Raw genomic sequence first — 18,821 nt, 5'->3', positions numbered from 1 at the left:
TTTAATTTTCTATTTTAATTTTAATTTTAATTTAATTTGACTAAAATATGTATTTTTATTTTTGTTGTGCTTTTCGTGAAGGGATAAATGTGAGATATATCTTGAAGACAAATGAAACAAAAACAGCAACCGGAGAAAATCTTATATAGTCTAATGCGAATAATAAATACGTGTCTGCAATGATATTCATATAAGTAGAAAATATTGAAAAACTAATATTGGGCTTCATAGTCCAATACAAATACTAAAATTACATTGTAAGAGACAAATATTGATTTATTCTTTTAGTTAAGCACCTATTAGCAGAAAATTGAAATGGATGGATCTCGTCTTGGGGTGGCACCATGTTTTGACAAGCTTCTGGGTGTGACCTTTACTCCTGATCTGAAATGGAACACGTACATAAAATCTGTTGCCAGGGACGTTGGGAAAAATGGTGGGATCCTTCTACCGCTTCAGAAGATATCCTACTACTAATGCAATTCTCTATCTGTATAAAAGCCAAGTACGTCCAAGGATGGAGTACTGCTACCACATCTGAGCAGGAGCTGCTAAAAACAGCCTATCCTGCCTTGACAGAGGAAAAATAGACTTCGTGGTTTAGTGGGGGATGCCCTTTTTTCCCTGCAACCTCTCTCCCACAGAAGAGACGTTGCGAGCCTGTCTTTGTTTTATCGTTATTTCCATGGCAAGTGTTCGTCTGAGCTCCAATCTCTCATTCCCCCTCGCCAATCTTTCACGAGAAACACCTGTCTGGCTGAAACTACTGTCAATAATTTTCCCCACTCTTTATCTGTGCCTAAATCCAAACGTAGATTCCATGAGCAAAGCTTCTATTTTTAGAACTGCACGCAAGTGGAAATCTCTGCTGCTTGCCTGTTTCCCACCTGACTACAACGTGGCCGTCTTCAAGTCCAACATAAACAAACTCCTGACAAACCACACCCTTAAGTAAGACACTCTATCAAAACCCCCAATACTAATGATTACTACAATACTATCTCATTGATTACTGTACACGCAACAACCCCTATCCCTGAGTGGCCTTCGGGCCTCGATGAGTGGTGACCCCCATGTAAAAAAATGTTCTCTTTCAGCGTTCTTTGTTTCGAATGTTCTGTTTTTAGGTAACGTTTCTCTGGCTTTTTTTTCTCCGTTGAGAAACGGCTGCATGTCGAGTTAATTTCTCACTCCATTACACACGTAATCATAGATGATATTGAAAACCAATGCTACACCAATAGGGAGATCACTCCCATATATTTGTCAGAGTTGTTAGATTGAATTTTTTTATAGTTTTATTTCGCGAATTTGTCCTCTTTTAAAAATAGTTTGGAATTCAATATTTGTATTTGGCTGTTTTGGAAGCGTAACGCTAGGACAAAAGAAGAAATAATGAGAAAATACAGAACTATGAGAAACTGAGAGTGGAGATTTCTAGGTTGTGGAATAAGAAAACTTCCGTCGTGCCAATCATCCTAGTTGAGCTTAATTCAGTTTCAGATGATTTGGAGATATAGTGGAACTTCTTTGTAATCAAGTAAAACATCACCTTATTCCAGTAGTCAGTTCTGGTTGGCACAGCAAAAATCCTACGCCATGCGCCTTCCATATAATTGACTCTTTGACTATGCTTGCTAACTTTCCTGTCAAAGCTGTCTCATGATTGATATAATAATAATAATAATAAGAAGAAGAAGAAGAAGAAGAAGAAGAAGAAAATATTAAGGGAGACCTTGCGGGGACTAACAGACGAGACAAACTGCTGCAGAGACCAAAAAAGAAGAAGCGTTTCATGGAACCCAGAAAATTGAAGATACATATCTATAAGTTCTCTATCACCTCCCACATTCCCTGCTGTATACTCTCGCATTACCCAATCACCGCCCCTCCCCAACAAAAGAATGCTGCCAAATAGCCAAGAAGGATCAAGGAGGATGGGAAGACCGAGAAGAGAGCACTGACCAGACCTCCACTAGGCAAGTACGAAGAGAACTGATATCTTGTGGAGGCTTATTGCCACTCAAATTCCAGTCGAGACCAATGGTCGCTGCTAGCGAGTCGTCGATGGTAACGACTGTTACGATAATGCAAATTTATTTGCAAATATTATCGAAAGAGGCGAAGGGTACTAGAAATCTGGGGAGACTTGTTTTCGCTCAGCTTCCAGGGAACACCGCAGGTTGTTCTCAAGGAGAAATCCTTTATGTCCTGTGTGAAATCTCCCTGTGAGCCAATAATAATAATAAGTTATATATTAATAAGTTATAATGAATTAAAGAGAAGCCAATATATAACCAACTGTAGACACGTGCTCAAAGCGCAGATTGAGTAAGCAAAATTATGTAACTGTGTAACTTACCTGTATCTGCTTCATCGACGCCTGTAGAATATAAAATGTGTGTTTATTATTATATTATTAATTAAGAATAAGTATTATATATATATATAACTATATATATTAATTAAAAATAAATATTTTATACAAAAGTATAATTCACAACAATATTACCAAAATAATTTCCCATTAGTGTAAAAATAACTTAAACTATTACATGCGTATTAAAGAAGTAAGACCATATATTAGATATTAAAATAATCGCCTAGAGAAGAAATAATTAATAACTAATATAACGTGAAAAGTAAGTGTCCATGGGTGAAGAAATTATAAACAATATTATATACAAAAATAATTTTATTCTAGTGGAGACGTAATTAAACATTGATATTATATAATATATATATATATATATATATATGTATACATATATATATATATATATATATATATATATATATATATTGTTCATTAGTAAAGATCAAATTAACAAAATAATGTCTTCACTTGAACTAATGGGAATTTGATTATAAGTGAAGAAATCATATACAAATTAATTGCCTATCAGTGACGTCATTTATAATACATTATAAAATATGAAAACACGATAGTGTTTGATTATAGTATTAAGTGCCAGTTTTAGTAATTTAGATGTGCTTTAAGGCTTCACTGCTCACTCATTTTTCGACCAAATTTTAAACAGTTATTACAGTTTATAGATCACCTTCTCATCTATATTGTGAGGAAAATGTTCAATTTTCAGTCAGTAAAACAAAAGTTATGATAAATTTACTGGTGTTCAAAATCGTAAAAATTCGTAAAGAATAAGTAATTATTTTATGACTGTTTCTCATAGCAATCACATCGCTTCTGCGACTAGTGTTGCTACGAATTCACCGCTCTCGCGAAAAGAGAAGTAAAAAGGTAAACAGAGAGAATAAAAGCACACGAGTGCCATACATTGTTTTACATATGTGTATGTTATGTTTATAAGGACAGAAAAATAAGACTGAAATTAAACAAAGAAAAAGTGAATTTACTGGAAGACTGGAAAAATTATAGATACCAATAAAAATATTCGAGCATGAAAAGTAATATGGTTAAGCTTAAACATGGAAAAGAAAAGGACAATATATTCTATTAAAGATATAATACATTTATAATTTAAAACATTGCATCATTAAGAATTTTTTAAAATTCAATTTATAACATTATATAATCAATTCGTAATAGTGCAATATTGTAAGTTATAAATTTATTATATTTTTTAATAGCATATCTTGTCCTTTTCTTTTCCATGTTTAAGCTTAACCATATTATTTTTCTTCCTCGCATTTTTGTTATTGTAATACAAAAATTATTTACTCAGAAATGTATAAATTATTCGATAACTAATATAATTAGTCAAAGCTATTTGCCGATCAGTGAAGAAATAATGAAATTATATACAAAAATAATTTCTCCGATTAAAACATGCCGATTAGAGAAAATATAAATAACAAAATATACATACACACCAAAAATAATTACATTTTTTTTTCAAAAATACATTAATACTAAAAACATATAAATTAATTAACATTAGTATTGAAACATAACGGCTTAATTTTGAAGAAATAATTAAAATCGTTTATAATATACAAAAACGTATGTGAAGAAATTATAAACTAGTATAATATAAAACGAATAATAGCCTATTAGTGGAGACGTAACAGACTCTTTAAAACAATTACTCAATAGTATATAAAATATTTTACAAATAATACAATTAAATACGTAATTACATTTAGTAATACAATTTACAAATAATTTTACCACTAGTAGTGAAATAATTAACAACTAATGTTATATGGAAAATAATTAGTAAATATATAATAAACGACTAACATAAAATAATTAGTAAAAATATAAGTAATACATCATATGATATACAAAAATAGTTACGCATAAGCGCAAGATATTACACAAAAAATATTTCACAACTAATAAAATATAGAGGAAATATTCGCCGAATAGTAGATAAATAATTAAAAATTGATATTATCTATAATATAAATCTCACCTGTCTGTATAAATGTATATATGTATGTATGTTTGCCTTAAACTTTTTATAAGGGCGACGGATTTTCAGGAGATCGATATCATTTTGAAGCTCAACATCTCGGACGGCAAATATAACAAAAATTGGTCAAAAATATTAATTCCTTCACCCTCAATTTGCCTCTTTTCTACAGGATTTTTCGCCGATGCAATAACAAGCTCGTCATGTATTTTTCACGTTCTTTTCCTCCTTCTCGGTACGGGTTCGAGCAGGCCTGCCTACTACCACTTTTTTTGCTTAATACACAGGGCAGCCTGGCTAATAATTAATAAAATATAAATAGTTGTTCCTAAATTGTAAACTTAAAACAGATTATCCACTTCTGATCGCAGAATTAGCAACTCATAATATATTAATAAAGCAGCAAATATTATGTAAAATATAGCTGAAACCACTACCAGCAATTTCCCCCAATTTATCTGTGTCTAAACTTGAACGTAGATTCCATTAACAAAGCTGCTTTCTTAGAACTGCTCGCCTGTGGAACTATATTCCGTTTTACTGTTTGCAAACTGATTACAATATGGTCGTCTTCAAGTCCAACGTAAACAAGTTCTTGATGAGCCATCTTCTTAAGTAATCCATTTTACCAAATTTCCACTACTAACGATTACTACGATATTTTCCATTGAATACTGTACACTAATTAACTCTTATCCTCGAATATCCCCCGGGCCTTGATAAGTGACGACTCCTTTCTAAAAATAGTAAATTATAGCTATCTCAAAGTGAATAAGCATGGGAATAGGTACTTTTTAAAAAAATGTATCACCGATACCGGACACACACGCAGATGAAATGCTTGGTGATGCTGTGAAACTGCAGTAAAAGTTTAAAACAAAGCAAATTGCATATTGCTATCATGTATTATTGATATACCAGTGTACATCTTGTGTCCCAGATGAAGTAAAATTTTATGTTTCGCCAGTGTTCGCAAGGATATTTATATAAATTAATAGAATTATGTCAATAATTTAATTTTTTTAAACTTTTGCTATCGTTTCAGATGAGCTTGCATAAAACATTCATCATATACGTTTTATTTAAAGAGACATTTGTTTCTAAATTCATTTCAGGTTGCAGGGGATTGGATGACTTTAGGTTTGCTTTCAAGTGTCAGCATTTCTATTGTTGTTTCATTGCAATAGGATAATGAGAGTTAGAACTCACATTACAATTTACAAAATATCTCAAATGAGAATTCTAGAGCTATCTATCTATTTATATATATATATATATATATATATATATATATAAGTGAACGTGTCTGTGTGTCTGTGTACATTTCCCTACGCAATAACTCGGTCTATTTTTAGTCTACAGACTCGAAATTTGATATACAGGGTACGGAGATTTCGGAAAATCTTTGTGATTTGTTTTCGGCCCTAAATTTGTCTATAGAGTGGTCAAAGTTCAACGATTTGACATTTGAGAACTCTACAAAACTCCTCCGACAATTTTGGGGCTAAACACTTGAAATTTCAGATATAGGTTCCTTTGACATGGATCTAACTAAATAAATAAATTTGAACCCAAAACATTAAAATTTAAGGGGTTATAATAGAAGCCAAATTTTACAAAATTGCCCGCTTTTTTTGTTCAACAACCTCCAAACGCCCAGGCAACGCCGGGCTTAAATGCTACTATATCTATAAATGTCCAGAAATGCGACAAGCATTTAATGAATTTGGGGGCGAAAATGTTGCTTACAAAAGGCCAAATTTAATAGAAGTGACCTTGCAGATTCTACCAAATTCCTCCGCCAATTTTGGGTCTAAACACTTTTAAATTTTAGATGTCGGTAAGTTAGACATGGGTAAAACTTCTTGTATATTGATTTTAAACCAAGATAATACATGTTAAGTGGTAAAAATTGGGGTCAAAGTTAAAACAAATACCTCTGCGGTCTCTACGAAATTACTCAGAAAATGTTTGGTTTACACATTTGAAATTTACATAAAAAATATTCCCACATAGGGAAAGTTATGAACGGTACATAGGGCCCGAGCAATGCCGGGCTGAACTGCTAGTTATTAAAATAAGCATTAAAAAATATTTAATACTAGCACTTTGCTCGGACAATATGTACTGTTTATAATTTTATGTGCATATGCATATATATATATATATATATATATATATATATAGTAATTTATAAAATATATATGGCGAATAAGCTACACTGAATATTCGGCGTTTCATCCACTCTAGGATTCGTCAGGCTTATGCGCGAATTCTGTGGTTGTTTCTCGTTTTTATATGGTCCTCTTCTGTTGAGGATTTTAGTAAGCTAATCAGCTTTCTAGTATCCGCCGCGCCCTTTCCTATCAGCCAATGGGCATGCATTTTATCGAACAAAGGATCTGTTTTAGAGCTAGGTTAGTGATTTAAGGCAGACCTTTTCCTTTTGTTATATATATAAATATATATATGTGTACATACATATATGCACATATATGTACATATATATATATATATATATATATATATATATATATATCCATACATATATGTGTGATCGTTTATGTATATTCATGTTTATTTAATTTATTTATTTGTTTATTTTCTATTGTTTTTGTTAGTTTTAAAGCTATTTTGTATCGCTATCCTAGAATAAGTTTTATTTTGTGAACACAGTTATTTGCTATTTCTCTTCTACAGTTTAATAGAGTTTGGGGTTCTTTAAAGCACAGGATAGAAAATTTTTCATGAAGGCATAATTTACATGAGTCGTCTAAATGCCTAAACGTGGTAGCTTGTCTTATTATGTTCCATTCGACTACCGGCGAATGTCTGCTTTCTTTGAGTTCCCAGTATTTATTCGCTAGTGTTGTTTTTATACGGTGTTTTTTTATTGTTGAATGTACTTTTGTCGTCATAGTATCGGGTTTTGAAATCTAAAGAATTCATCCCTACGTAATATTTCTTGTTATTCGGGTTTTCTTTCACAAATATTGTTGCCTGATAAACTACGCTTTTTGTTTAGACATTTATTTTGAACTGGGCAAAGTGTGCGGTGTCTACAGTTGCATTTATCGTGTTCGTTATTAGTATTTTTATTTATAATATGGTTGTTCTTGTCCGGTGTTGGTTGGTTATTATTATTATTATTATTATTATTATTATTATTATTATTATTATTATTATTATTATTATTATTATTATTATTATTATTATTTCTGCTAGTGCTGGTTTTATTTTTGTCATGTGTCTACTTTTTTATTGTTTATTTTGTTGTTGTTTACATTGTTTTTATTTAGTATTTTGTTATTATGTGCTTTAATTATCATCTCTAAATTTTCGCAACAACTGTAGGATAACTTTAAGGTATTTTTATTGAAGATTTTGTGTAAGGAGTTAGTTGCGGGAAAGTGTTTTTCAATAAGATATAGAAATTTCCTGCCAAGTTTTGTTTTTAACATTTGATTGTATGGGGCCGTATACAAAATTATAGTTCTTTTTCTTCTATTTTTAATTTTATTATAGTTGTTGGTGTTTTGTTGGTTATATTTGATATCGATATTTTTGTATCCACTATTTTTAGGGCTGTTTCGTAGATATTGGTTGAGCTGTTAAATGCATTTTCATCGCTTGAGTTATTGCTGAGTCTACTTACGATCGAGTTAGGAATGTGTTTTATAATTGATGGTGGGTTGTTGGACTTAGGGTTTACGTAAATTGGAGTAGCGTTATCTTTTAAGTATGGTTCAAATGTGTTTTTATCGAAGTTTAACAGGACGTCCAGGAAGTTTGTTATTTTTATGTTAGCTGATACGTCTGCTTTTAGACCTAATGTTTTCATTTCCTTGTGTATGATTTTCTTAAAGTTTTCTCCCTTGACTTTGTTGGAGTTGTTATTATAGCTAATCCGTCATCTCTTTATAGGCCGATATCTGTAGTATCGAATATGGTTGTGAGGGTATATAGAATGAATAATCGCACAAGATCTGATTCCTCTGCAGAATCTCTGGCACCCATCGCCAAATCAAACTAATTTTTCATTTTAGTTTTTATCCATTGGTTATATATATATATATATATATATATATATATATATATATATTAAAAAGTTTGACTTATGTCCAGGTAACCTACATCTAAAATTTCATGGGTTTGAATCCAAAATCAGTGAAGGAGTTTGATAGAGTCTTCAAAGGTCAACTCTTTGAACTTTGACCTCTTCGAAGCCAAATGTTTGCTCCAACTCTGATTAAAATACTTGCCGCATGTATGAATACCCGTTATGTATAACTTTCAAAGGTTTGGATCCAAAATTGGCTGAGTAGTTTGCTAGACACCGCAAAGGCCAACTCTTTTGAATTTGAATGCGTGAATACCCTTTTATGCATAAATTTTAAATGTTTGAATACAAAATTTACTGAATAGTTTGCTGGAGACCGCAAAAGTCAAATCTTTTGAACGTTTTACCCTTGGCAGTCAAACCACTGGCCGAAACCCAATTACAAAGCTTGCCCTATGGCTGAATATTTTTTATGTTAATTCTCTAATGTTAAGATCAAAAATTTACTGAGTTATTTGGTAGAGACCGCAGACGTCAATTTTTTAAAACCTTTACCCCAGTTTTGACCCCTTTCAAAAGTGGTATCTATTTTTGGCTTCCTAATAAATATTGTCCCACTGCATTTTGTCATTAATCCGTACATTACATGTGAAAAACTTTGGACAGAAAGACTGAACATTGCAGTTTTCTGAATTGGATGTGCTTCGAAGTAAGTGGTACGTAAAGATGTTCAATCATTTTATAACATTCATTATCATCCAACTGCCAATCCACCCCTATTATTAGCTATGCTCTTTGGTGGATTTAATTTTTTGGTAAATGCTTACTTACTCGAACAAGGAATAACGAATATTTTTGTAATTCTAGAATTCAGAGTCGCAATTTATCAGAAAGTACGAGTTTGAGTCGGACCTTATACTTTGTGATACTGCAACTTGCGTATCTAAATCAATATCTTACAAAGTGCAATAAAGACCGAAGCTTAGTCGAGCATCTTCAATTTTAAGTAGGAAATAAAAGTCTAATAGCCAAACTTGCAAGTTGCGTGGGTGTAGTTTAAGATTGCAAGGGCGTATTTTAATATTCCTTGGGCGTATTTTAATATGGCTTGGGGGTGTTTTATTTTATTTATTTATTTATTTTTTTACACAGTGATCACCACGTATCAAGGCCCGGAAGCCACTCAGGGATAAGGGTTATTGCAAGTACATTACGTTAGTGTGCAGATTTGATGAAGTGTGTACTTAAGGGGGCGGTTCATTAGGAATTTGTTAACGTTGGACTTGAAGACATCCAAGTTGTAGTCCGGTGGGAAGCAGGCAGACGGAACAGAGATTGAATAATTTTATTTTCAGATTGAATAATTTTATTTTCGGATTGAATAATTTTATTTTCAGATTGAATAATTTTATTTTCAGATTGAATAATTCTATTTTCAGATTGAATAATTTTATTTTCAGATTGAATAATTCTATTTTCAGATTGAATAATTTTATTTTCAGATTGAATAATTCTATTTTCAGATTGAATAATTCTATTTTCAGATTGAATAATTTTATTTTCAGATTGAATAATTTTATTTTCAGATTGAATAATTCTATTTTCAGATTGAATAATTTTATTTTCAGATTGAATAATTTTATTTTCAGATTGAATAATTTTATTTTCAGATTGAATAATTTTATTTTCAGATTGAATAATTCTATTTTCAGATTGAATAATTTTATTTTCAGATTGAATAGGCGCATATTGAAATGGGCATAGCTTTAATATCGTATAGGAGTATCACATAATAATATAGGCGTAGTTTAAAATTGCATGGCGCATTTTAAAATAAGAATATTTTATATTGCATTGGGATAATTTAGTCTAAAGATTTCATAGAACTATTATTGTGTTTTAAAATTGAAAAGTCGTAACTTTCGATTGCGTGGATGTATTTAAATATTGAATAGACGTATTTTAAGATTGCCTGCGTGTATTTTTAAATTGCATAGACGCATCTTAAAAACTATGTTTGCTCTTGTGTATATTATTCATTTCAAAAGGTTATACACAATGTTAATTAATATTTGCAAGTGAACCGTCGCTGTCAAAAACGATCTGACCATTCTCATCGGTATTCCTTAGTAAGAACGCTATTAGCAATAAACAAAAGCCTTTTGAAATACACAGGACCGTACATCCGTTCGACAGAGACAAGAACAGAAAAGTGACCTAGACACGTGTAATACGAGCGTCGAGGTATATCTGGGAATTTCATGGCAAATACTTATGTAGAATTAAATAAGGTTTACTTGCCTTCCGCTTTTTCGTGTGCTGCTTTCTGATTGTCACTGGCAACTAAATCGAAAAAATAAAGTAATAAATAAGTAAAACGGACCCGATTTTCGTTCGAATACAATACATAGTTATTGCAGAAAAATCAAAGTTAAAATCGATATAGATATATGTAAACAATAGTGTTTGTAAGAGAAACACAATTATATATATATATATATATATATATATATATATATATACACACACACACATATATATATATATATATATATATATATATATATATATATATATATATAGAGAGAGAGAGAGAGAGAGAGAGAAAGACAGAGAGACAGACAGACAGAAAATATCAATAAAATAAGAAAACATCAATACAAAAGTATATACTAATATATAGATTTTTTCGTTTATTCAATAAAGATATATCAATCAGGGGTGCCGGATAAGGAGAATTATTTATACTATAGTATTTCGAAGCCTGATGCTTCTCATCAGAGGAGGAGAGACGATGCTAGGCAACATGATACGGATGTGACATTTAGCGATAGCGATATTAGAAACTAAATGGTAGTTCAGCGAGAGGTGAATGGTAAAATGTTGAAACTTTTCTGATGAGAAGCATTAGGCTTCGAAATACCATACTATGAAGAGTTATACTCATCCCACACCCTAATTGAAGTATCATTCTTATTGAATAAACCAATAAATCTGTATAAAATAGTATACATTTCTAGATTATCGTTTTCTTAATTTACTGATATTTTATATGAGCCCCCAAAAAATTCGTTGAACTTTACATTATCCCGATATTTCTCCTTCTATAAAAATTGGTCTTATTCTTTTAATTCCTATATATATATATATATATATATATATATATATATATATATAGTAAGTTATAAAATGTATATGGCGATTAAGCTACACTGAATATTCCGCATTTCATCCACTTTAGGATTCTTCAGGCTTATGCGCGAATTGTGTGGTTGTTTATCGTTTTTACATGCCCCTCTTCTACTGAGATTTTAGTTAGCCAATCAGCTTACTAGTATCCACCGTGCCGTTTCTATCAGCCAATGAACAGGCACTTATCGAACAAAGGGCTATTTGACCTCTGGTTGACTTGTTCCTTTGTGTGTTCTCTATTTAGCCTGAATATTTAGCTTATTGAACTTTTTTAAATCTAGATTAGTGTTTTTTTATGTAAGTTTATATATAAATTTCGTATATTAATTCTATGTGAGTAAATTAAGTAGTTATATATATACATACATATATATATATATATATATATATATATATATATATATATATATATATATATATATATATATATATATGGAGGCGAGCGGTGGAAACTAGGATTGATTGGCTAACTAACAACTCAATAGAATGTGCGTATATAAAAACGCGAGATAACCACAACACTTCGCATAAGCCTGACGAGTCTTAGAAATTAACGTTAAAAAACATCCATAATATATATATATATATATATATACATATAAATATACATATATTATGTATAAACTTGAAGGAAAAAGCTCTTCTTTACCAAATCACATGTCATTTCCGCCCAACCTCGCTCAAATGCTTGTTGTATCCTCACCCCATCCCCTAATTAATACAGTACTGACCACGGAACTGGGCACTCCCATCTCGGCATGGAGATTCCATAGCGTTCGCATGCATTCACCGCTGCTACCATAAAAAGATCTCTACCAGCAAACAATATTCACACATCCTCCAGATGTCTTCTTCTCAACTGTGAACAACACATGAAATCTATATTAATTCTTTTAATCTACAGCATTAGAAAAACTGAATAACAAAAATAGCCGAGGAGAGTTTATACTTTTTTTTTCAATTTTTCTCATGATGTTTTTGTGTGTGCATTAAATAGTTACAATCAAAAGTATAAATGAATGCCCCATAGTTTCTCTTCGAAGCATGTCACGATTTTTTTTTTTTTTGCTTTTCGTCTTTCATCAAGACATCGTCAGGGGAATGTAAAAGTTGGTTGTCCTGAAGGGTGGATGATGGTCAGTGGTAGTAGGAGCGGTTGACGTGTGCGAGGCTGTTTCCGCCCAGTGTAGAAGGAGGGAGTGTATGTTATGAGGTGAGGGCAGGGTCAGAGAAGGGAAGGGGACCACAGTGAGCATTTTTAAATAGATAGGCTTGATTGGAATGTAACCATATTTAGAACTGGTTTCTGAGTTCTTATATATGCCGCTTCCAAAAGTTTTAATTTTTTAACGTTGGTTTCATGGTGTATTATTTTTGTGTTGCTGCCTTAAAATTCTCTTTCGAGGGGGGTCGATTATGTGTTGTTTTTTTTTTGTAAATGTTGATGCTGCCTCATGCATAGTAAGGGGATGTGATAGCGTGTTCGTGTAAATGGCGAGAGCGTGTGAGAGAGGCATTTCGTGAGAATAGTAGACATTTCTATTTGTAACAGATTTCCAATAACGGTAAATACTCACGCGCTTTTGCTGCAGCATTGGCTACAAAAGAAACAAGAATCTAATTAAAGAAACAGAAATCAAAACACAATAACTTTGGAGCAATAAGCAAACATCTAATTCAATAACAATATTTGATCGTCAGTTGCAACTATCATACATTCGTATTAAGAAATAAGACCATTCATTTGCTGTTGCTCGCCTCAAGAAATATTAATGGTCTGATGTTTTTACCAGGTGCCTTTAATAAGTTACTAGACTTGTCCCTTTCGAATAATCTCCTCCAGCTGCAATACCCTTCTTCTACTGTTCTAACAACTTCTGGATGCCACCATGGAAGTCATATTATGTGAGCGTATCAATGACTCCCGTCATAGCCTGTTCCATCTCATTGTCTTATAATGGCAGCATTTAAGGTTTTCCTGATCTTAGGGAATAACTAAAGTCACGGGGTGCAAAGTCTGGGCAATAAGGATGGTGATGAACTGCGTTGATGCCCATCTTTGTCAAACCCTCTGTGACAAGGATAGTGTCGTGAACTGGTTCATTGCTCAAACCTCGCGCACATCTTCCGCATCTTCAGTTTATCGCGGATTCTTTTGTGTAGCTCCCACACCGACATCAAAATTTGCACTTAATATCTCAATAGACGCACAATGATTCTCATCCATGGGATTCTTTATTTGCTCAAGAAACTCTGATATTCTGACTTTCTTTTACTTGCACACCACTCAGCTTTCCTTACAACCTCTCTACCTTCCATGAATCTCTTATGCCACTCACAAACTTATGCCGATACATACAAGATGGTACAAAACAGTCTGAAATATTCAATATGTTTCTGTTAAATTTATTCTAAGTTCAAAACAGAATTGTATTGCATATCGTTCTTCTAAAGCGCACTCACGTCCAAATTGCATTTTGGTAATTCACCAGCTGTGAAATCAGTGTATCCCAAACCTGGCTGTGGCGGTTGATTTGAGCCTGAAATCATATAAATTAGTCAGTCATCTCATAAGATGTATATCAATAAGCCCACTATTCGGCCATGTATGGAGTACTGCTGTCACATTTGGGCTGGTGCATCTGCTACTTGTCTCTCACTCGCCAACCTGATAGGTCCTTAACTGTCATCTAGGCTTCAGCTACTGTTCCATCGACGAAATGTTGACTCTTCCTACCTGTTCTACAAGAACTTTAAAGGTGAACTACAAGCACTTGTACCTCCTCAACGTGAATACCTCCGACAAACCCGACAAGCAGCTAAATCCCACCCCTACACAGTGGAGCCCCTTCTACTCCAATATTTTCTTCCCCAGAACTGCTAGACTTTGGAACTTCCTTCCAGGATTCTGTACTGACAAGCAGAAGTTCAAGTGTAATGTGAACAGACATCTTGCTACGCAACTACCTTCATTATACCCCTGCGACTTATGTCCCCGATAGTAGGCTACTACTTCAAAGTAGCATTGTGTCTTGTTTGGGGTGAAAATTTAATAACAAAAAAGGGTCTATGACAATTTTATATACGTGTACAAAAAAGTTAGGAACCTTATTGAAGGCACTTAATATGAGCAAATACTACTTTCAAATAAGGCAATGTTTACATTTCTTATATCGAAATAAAAGCGTAAATAACATTAGCAGTAGGAGTTCTAATAAATATAAAATATCTTGTCAACGAGGATGTGTTCTAAAAAAAACTAGTTATGCACTCTACATTTTTAACGTTTATGCAAAAGCGAACAATGTATTAGGTGTGTCAGAAACTGACCTTACGAATGCGTGAAATATATTGAATAATTCGACCTCCTGTCTTTCCAAGTTTATAACTACTCGAAAAATGTAATTCAAACTCTTTTTTTTAATTAAAGGATCAAGGACCAAGGTTTTATAAAAAAAACAACGTGGTTTTTAAAAATAGGGTTTAAACTTCAGACTTTATAGGTAAATTTGTTTCAAATTTGAATATATTATTTATTGATCTTTCATCTTCAATTTGTGATATATAAAACTTTGGTGAGTAAGTTAATTATTTACTTTTTAATAGATATTTAAAATGGGGGTGTATTAAAAAAACGTTTGCCTAAAATATTATATTCAGTTTATTGGAAAGAGCATTTAATTATACATTGACTCTGAAAATATCGTAAAAATTGAATCAATAGAAACATTTTGATAGATTTTTAAAGTTTAAAAAATGTAAAAATACGTAACTCTTAAAATTCAATTGATTTAATTACTGTTTTATAAAATATAAAAAAAAAATCATATTTCTATTACTTTTATACAACTTTAAGAGTTTATTATGGAAGTATAATCCATAAAGAAAATAAACACCCCCATTTAAAAGAGAAGTTACGATTTTTTTTTTTTTACATTTTATTCGCAGTTTCGTGTAAGGGGTGTCAAAAATTCCCTAAAAATTCTGATACACCTAATAATGCATTGTATTGCTTTTTTAAAAAAATCATTTAAATTTTTAAATAATGTTAAAGTGGTTAAATACAGAAGCAGGATGGGGCAGGCTTTTCCCGGTTGTAAAATACATTTTATTTGTCCAGATTTCGTATATATTATTGTAGAAAGCAAAAAAAATGTAATCGAGTGGCATTAGTTAAAATCAAAACAGAAAGGAAAACTGAAGCAATCAAAGCTGGTGACGTTACCACTGTATCATTGTTTTCTTAGAAAAATAGAATAAAATGTATTTTGATTAATGTTGGTTTTACTTAAAATACAGTATAAACACATTTAAAAACAAACACTTTTAAAAAACTAAAAGACCGGTGCCCAGTTTAGTAAGGATAATATGTTTATATCAACGCGATTTTCTTTTCTGATACCGTTTGCTGCGGACTTCAATCCGCCTGCTCTTCTCAATAAGCAATTATTTTTTTTATTTGGCTTAACGTGAGATTCACACTTTAAAAGAGGGACTGAATCTATAGCCATAAACGAAAAAGTTAAAAAGTCTGTTAAAATAAAATATAAAGACGCCATAAGTAGATTGAAATGTTTATGATAAAAAAGAAATACGTATTTTGATGATAAAAAAATGCATATTTTTATGTAATAAAAAAATAATGCATATTTTTCGAAAGATAAAATTACTCACCTTCGTCGTTATTTGACGCAACAGCTATAAGAAACATAAATAAAAAATATATTCACACACAAGAATTGGCTCAAGAAAAATATTGAAAATTGTGAACTAAACGTTTTATTATCATCTACTTAATATTTCTGATCTTTTTTTTTTAGATAAGGATTGGTTGAAAATGTCAAAAAAGAACTATACCCCGATGAATCTAAATAAGACGAATATTATCTACTGGTTTCGTTTTTATATTTAAAAAAACCGGACATAGAGCACTTTATCAATAAACTAGCAAGGAGACCCAACGTTGCACGAGATTGAATAAAGATCAATAAATGTTCAACGCTCCCAATTCTTTTGTTGTTGATCGAAATCGATGTAATCGCCAATTTTCAATCACATTGATTAATTGCCAATTTTCAATCACATTGATTAATTGCATGCGCAAGTTATTAGCACTTGTCTGTGCACCAGGAAAAAAGGTTCACGTGTTTCCTTAGTTCACAATACATGGTAATCGACATTGCACTGTAAATAATTATTGATTCGATGAAATTCTAGAGAACATAAAGAATCTCTTCTACTTTTAAGCACAAAAAAATTATTTCTTATTTCGTTTCGAAAATATGTTCGAAGTTAGCCAAATGCGAAAATCGATTAGGTTTGTCTTTTTTTATTACTAAGTTTTGCCTTTTTATCGATTAGATTTGTCTTTTTTATCGATTAGTTTCGTCTTTTTCTTATGACTTAGTTTTGTCTTTTTTATCGATTAATTTTGATTTTTTTTCATCGATTAGTTTGTCTTTTTTATCGATTAGTTTCGTCTTTTTCTTATGACTTAGTTTTGTCTTTTTTATCGATTAATTTTTATTTTTTTTCATCGATTAGTTTGTCTTTTTTATCGATTAGTTTTAGTTTTGTCTTTATCAATTAGTATTGCCTTTTTTATCAATTAGTTTCGTCATTTTCCTTATCACTTAGTTTGGCATTTTTATCGATTAATTTTGTTGTTTTCACGATTAGTCTGTCTTTTTTATCGATTCGTTTTGTTTTATTCCTTATCAAATCGCTTTTCCTTTTCTATCGATTAGTTTTTTCATTTCCTGATCACTTAGTTTCGCCTTTTTTATCGATTAGTTTTGTCTTTTTATCGATTTTTTCCTTATCACTTAGTTTTGTCTTTCTTATCGATTTGTTTGAATTTTTTATCGATTATTTTAGTATTTTCCTTTCGAAGTATTAACACGCGATCTCGGGGTCGCGTTTTAATACTTCGAGTTACCTAAACTGTCGAATCTATCCTAAATTTTCGTCATGGGGTTTTCTGTTCGTTATTAATAAGTCTCGTTGAAATATGGAGTTAAATGTCGACGCGATAGCAATCGGAAAAAAAGTTAGAAAAACACAAAGAAAGAAAAGCTACTTACAGCGTTTTGCTTGTACTGTATCTAAAATTAAAAAAAAATTCAGTTACACATTGTTCAGATAACAAAACAAATCGATACATTTATGGTCATGAATAAGTATCCTTCTAATTAACCTAAACGTGATAATATTGATTATTTTTTTTCGCTGATAAAGTTATGACCGTATATTAAAGAGAAGTAAGATACGAAGAGATTAGTTTATTTTTATGCAAATGTAACAAACTTTTCAAAAGAAAAAATAAGAAAGGAGCAGGCTGTTCTACAGGGTGGTCAAAAAGTCAGGTAACATTTTAAAGAAAAACGATATTAGCAATACACGTATATTTAAGTGCCATACATTGAAATATAAAATGAAACAAACATGAAATATGTTTATTTTGTTAATTGTTGTCCATTTCTCTCTATCAATCGCTGGAAGCGATTAACCACTGATTGTGTAACACGTGTAATCATGTCAGCTGATATCCGCGCAATCTCCTCTTAAATAAATAACTTTAAAGACGCTATTGTATCAGGCTTCTTGCCATAAACGCTATCCTTTACATAGCCCCAAAGCCAGAAATCAGAAGGGGTAGTTTATATATTACACTCAAATATTTAAACAAATAATATTAAACGAATAGAGATTATAATGGATCATATTGTTTTTTCTACCTTTAACATGTTACCTGACTTTTTGACCACCCTGTAGATTATTGTACGTCTAACCATACCAGGTAAACGTAGGTGTGCCCTAGTTTTTTTTAAATTTCAATAAGATGCGATATAGGTAAAATACTTTCGCTTGTTTTCTTTTCCTTATAAGGAAAATGAGTTCCACAATGTTTTATTTTTGAAGTGTGTTTTATTTAATAAGTCTGATGAAAGGCATTTTTTGTGAAAATTTTCAAGCGACATAATGTTTGGATTTGTTCGAAGCGCTTTGAAACAATTGTAACTAACGTTGAAATACACTATTTGTTGCTATCAATCCATTCTTTGGTGTTTTGGTTTTTGTTAAAACAATATATGTATGCATGTATATATATGTACATATATATATATATATATATATATATGTGTGTATATATATACATATACATATAT

General features: G+C 31.5%; 1 protein-coding gene across 50 annotated transcripts in view; it reads right to left on the bottom strand.

Moving 5' to 3' along the window:
• LOC145254714 (uncharacterized) overlaps positions 1-18,821 on the bottom strand; it is a 269,962-nt gene that overhangs the window by 210,878 nt on the left and 40,263 nt on the right. For all 50 annotated transcript variants that reach the window (XR_013863794.1, XR_013863796.1, XR_013863795.1 and 47 more), the window contains exons 5-9: positions 17,736-17,756; positions 16,327-16,350; positions 13,230-13,250; positions 10,762-10,803; positions 2,363-2,383 (exon numbers count right to left, since the gene is read on the bottom strand). Coding sequence is in view for 47 of the 50 variants with exons in the window: in XM_080113386.1 (XP_079969512.1) it covers positions 2,363-2,383; positions 10,762-10,803; positions 13,230-13,250; positions 16,327-16,350; positions 17,736-17,756 (129 nt within the window). In the remaining 3 variants the exon portion in view is untranslated. The remainder of the gene's footprint in view (positions 1-2,362; positions 2,384-10,761; positions 10,804-13,229; positions 13,251-16,326; positions 16,351-17,735; positions 17,757-18,821) is intronic.

Source organism: Euprymna scolopes, chromosome 30 (genome assembly GCF_053919585.1).
Source record: "Euprymna scolopes isolate OS-2025 chromosome 30, ASM5391958v1, whole genome shotgun sequence".
NCBI lineage: Eukaryota > Metazoa > Mollusca > Cephalopoda > Sepiida > Sepiolidae > Euprymna > Euprymna scolopes.
The sequence above is the reverse complement of the archived record's forward strand: the minus strand, read 5'-3'. Positions and strand labels throughout refer to the sequence as shown.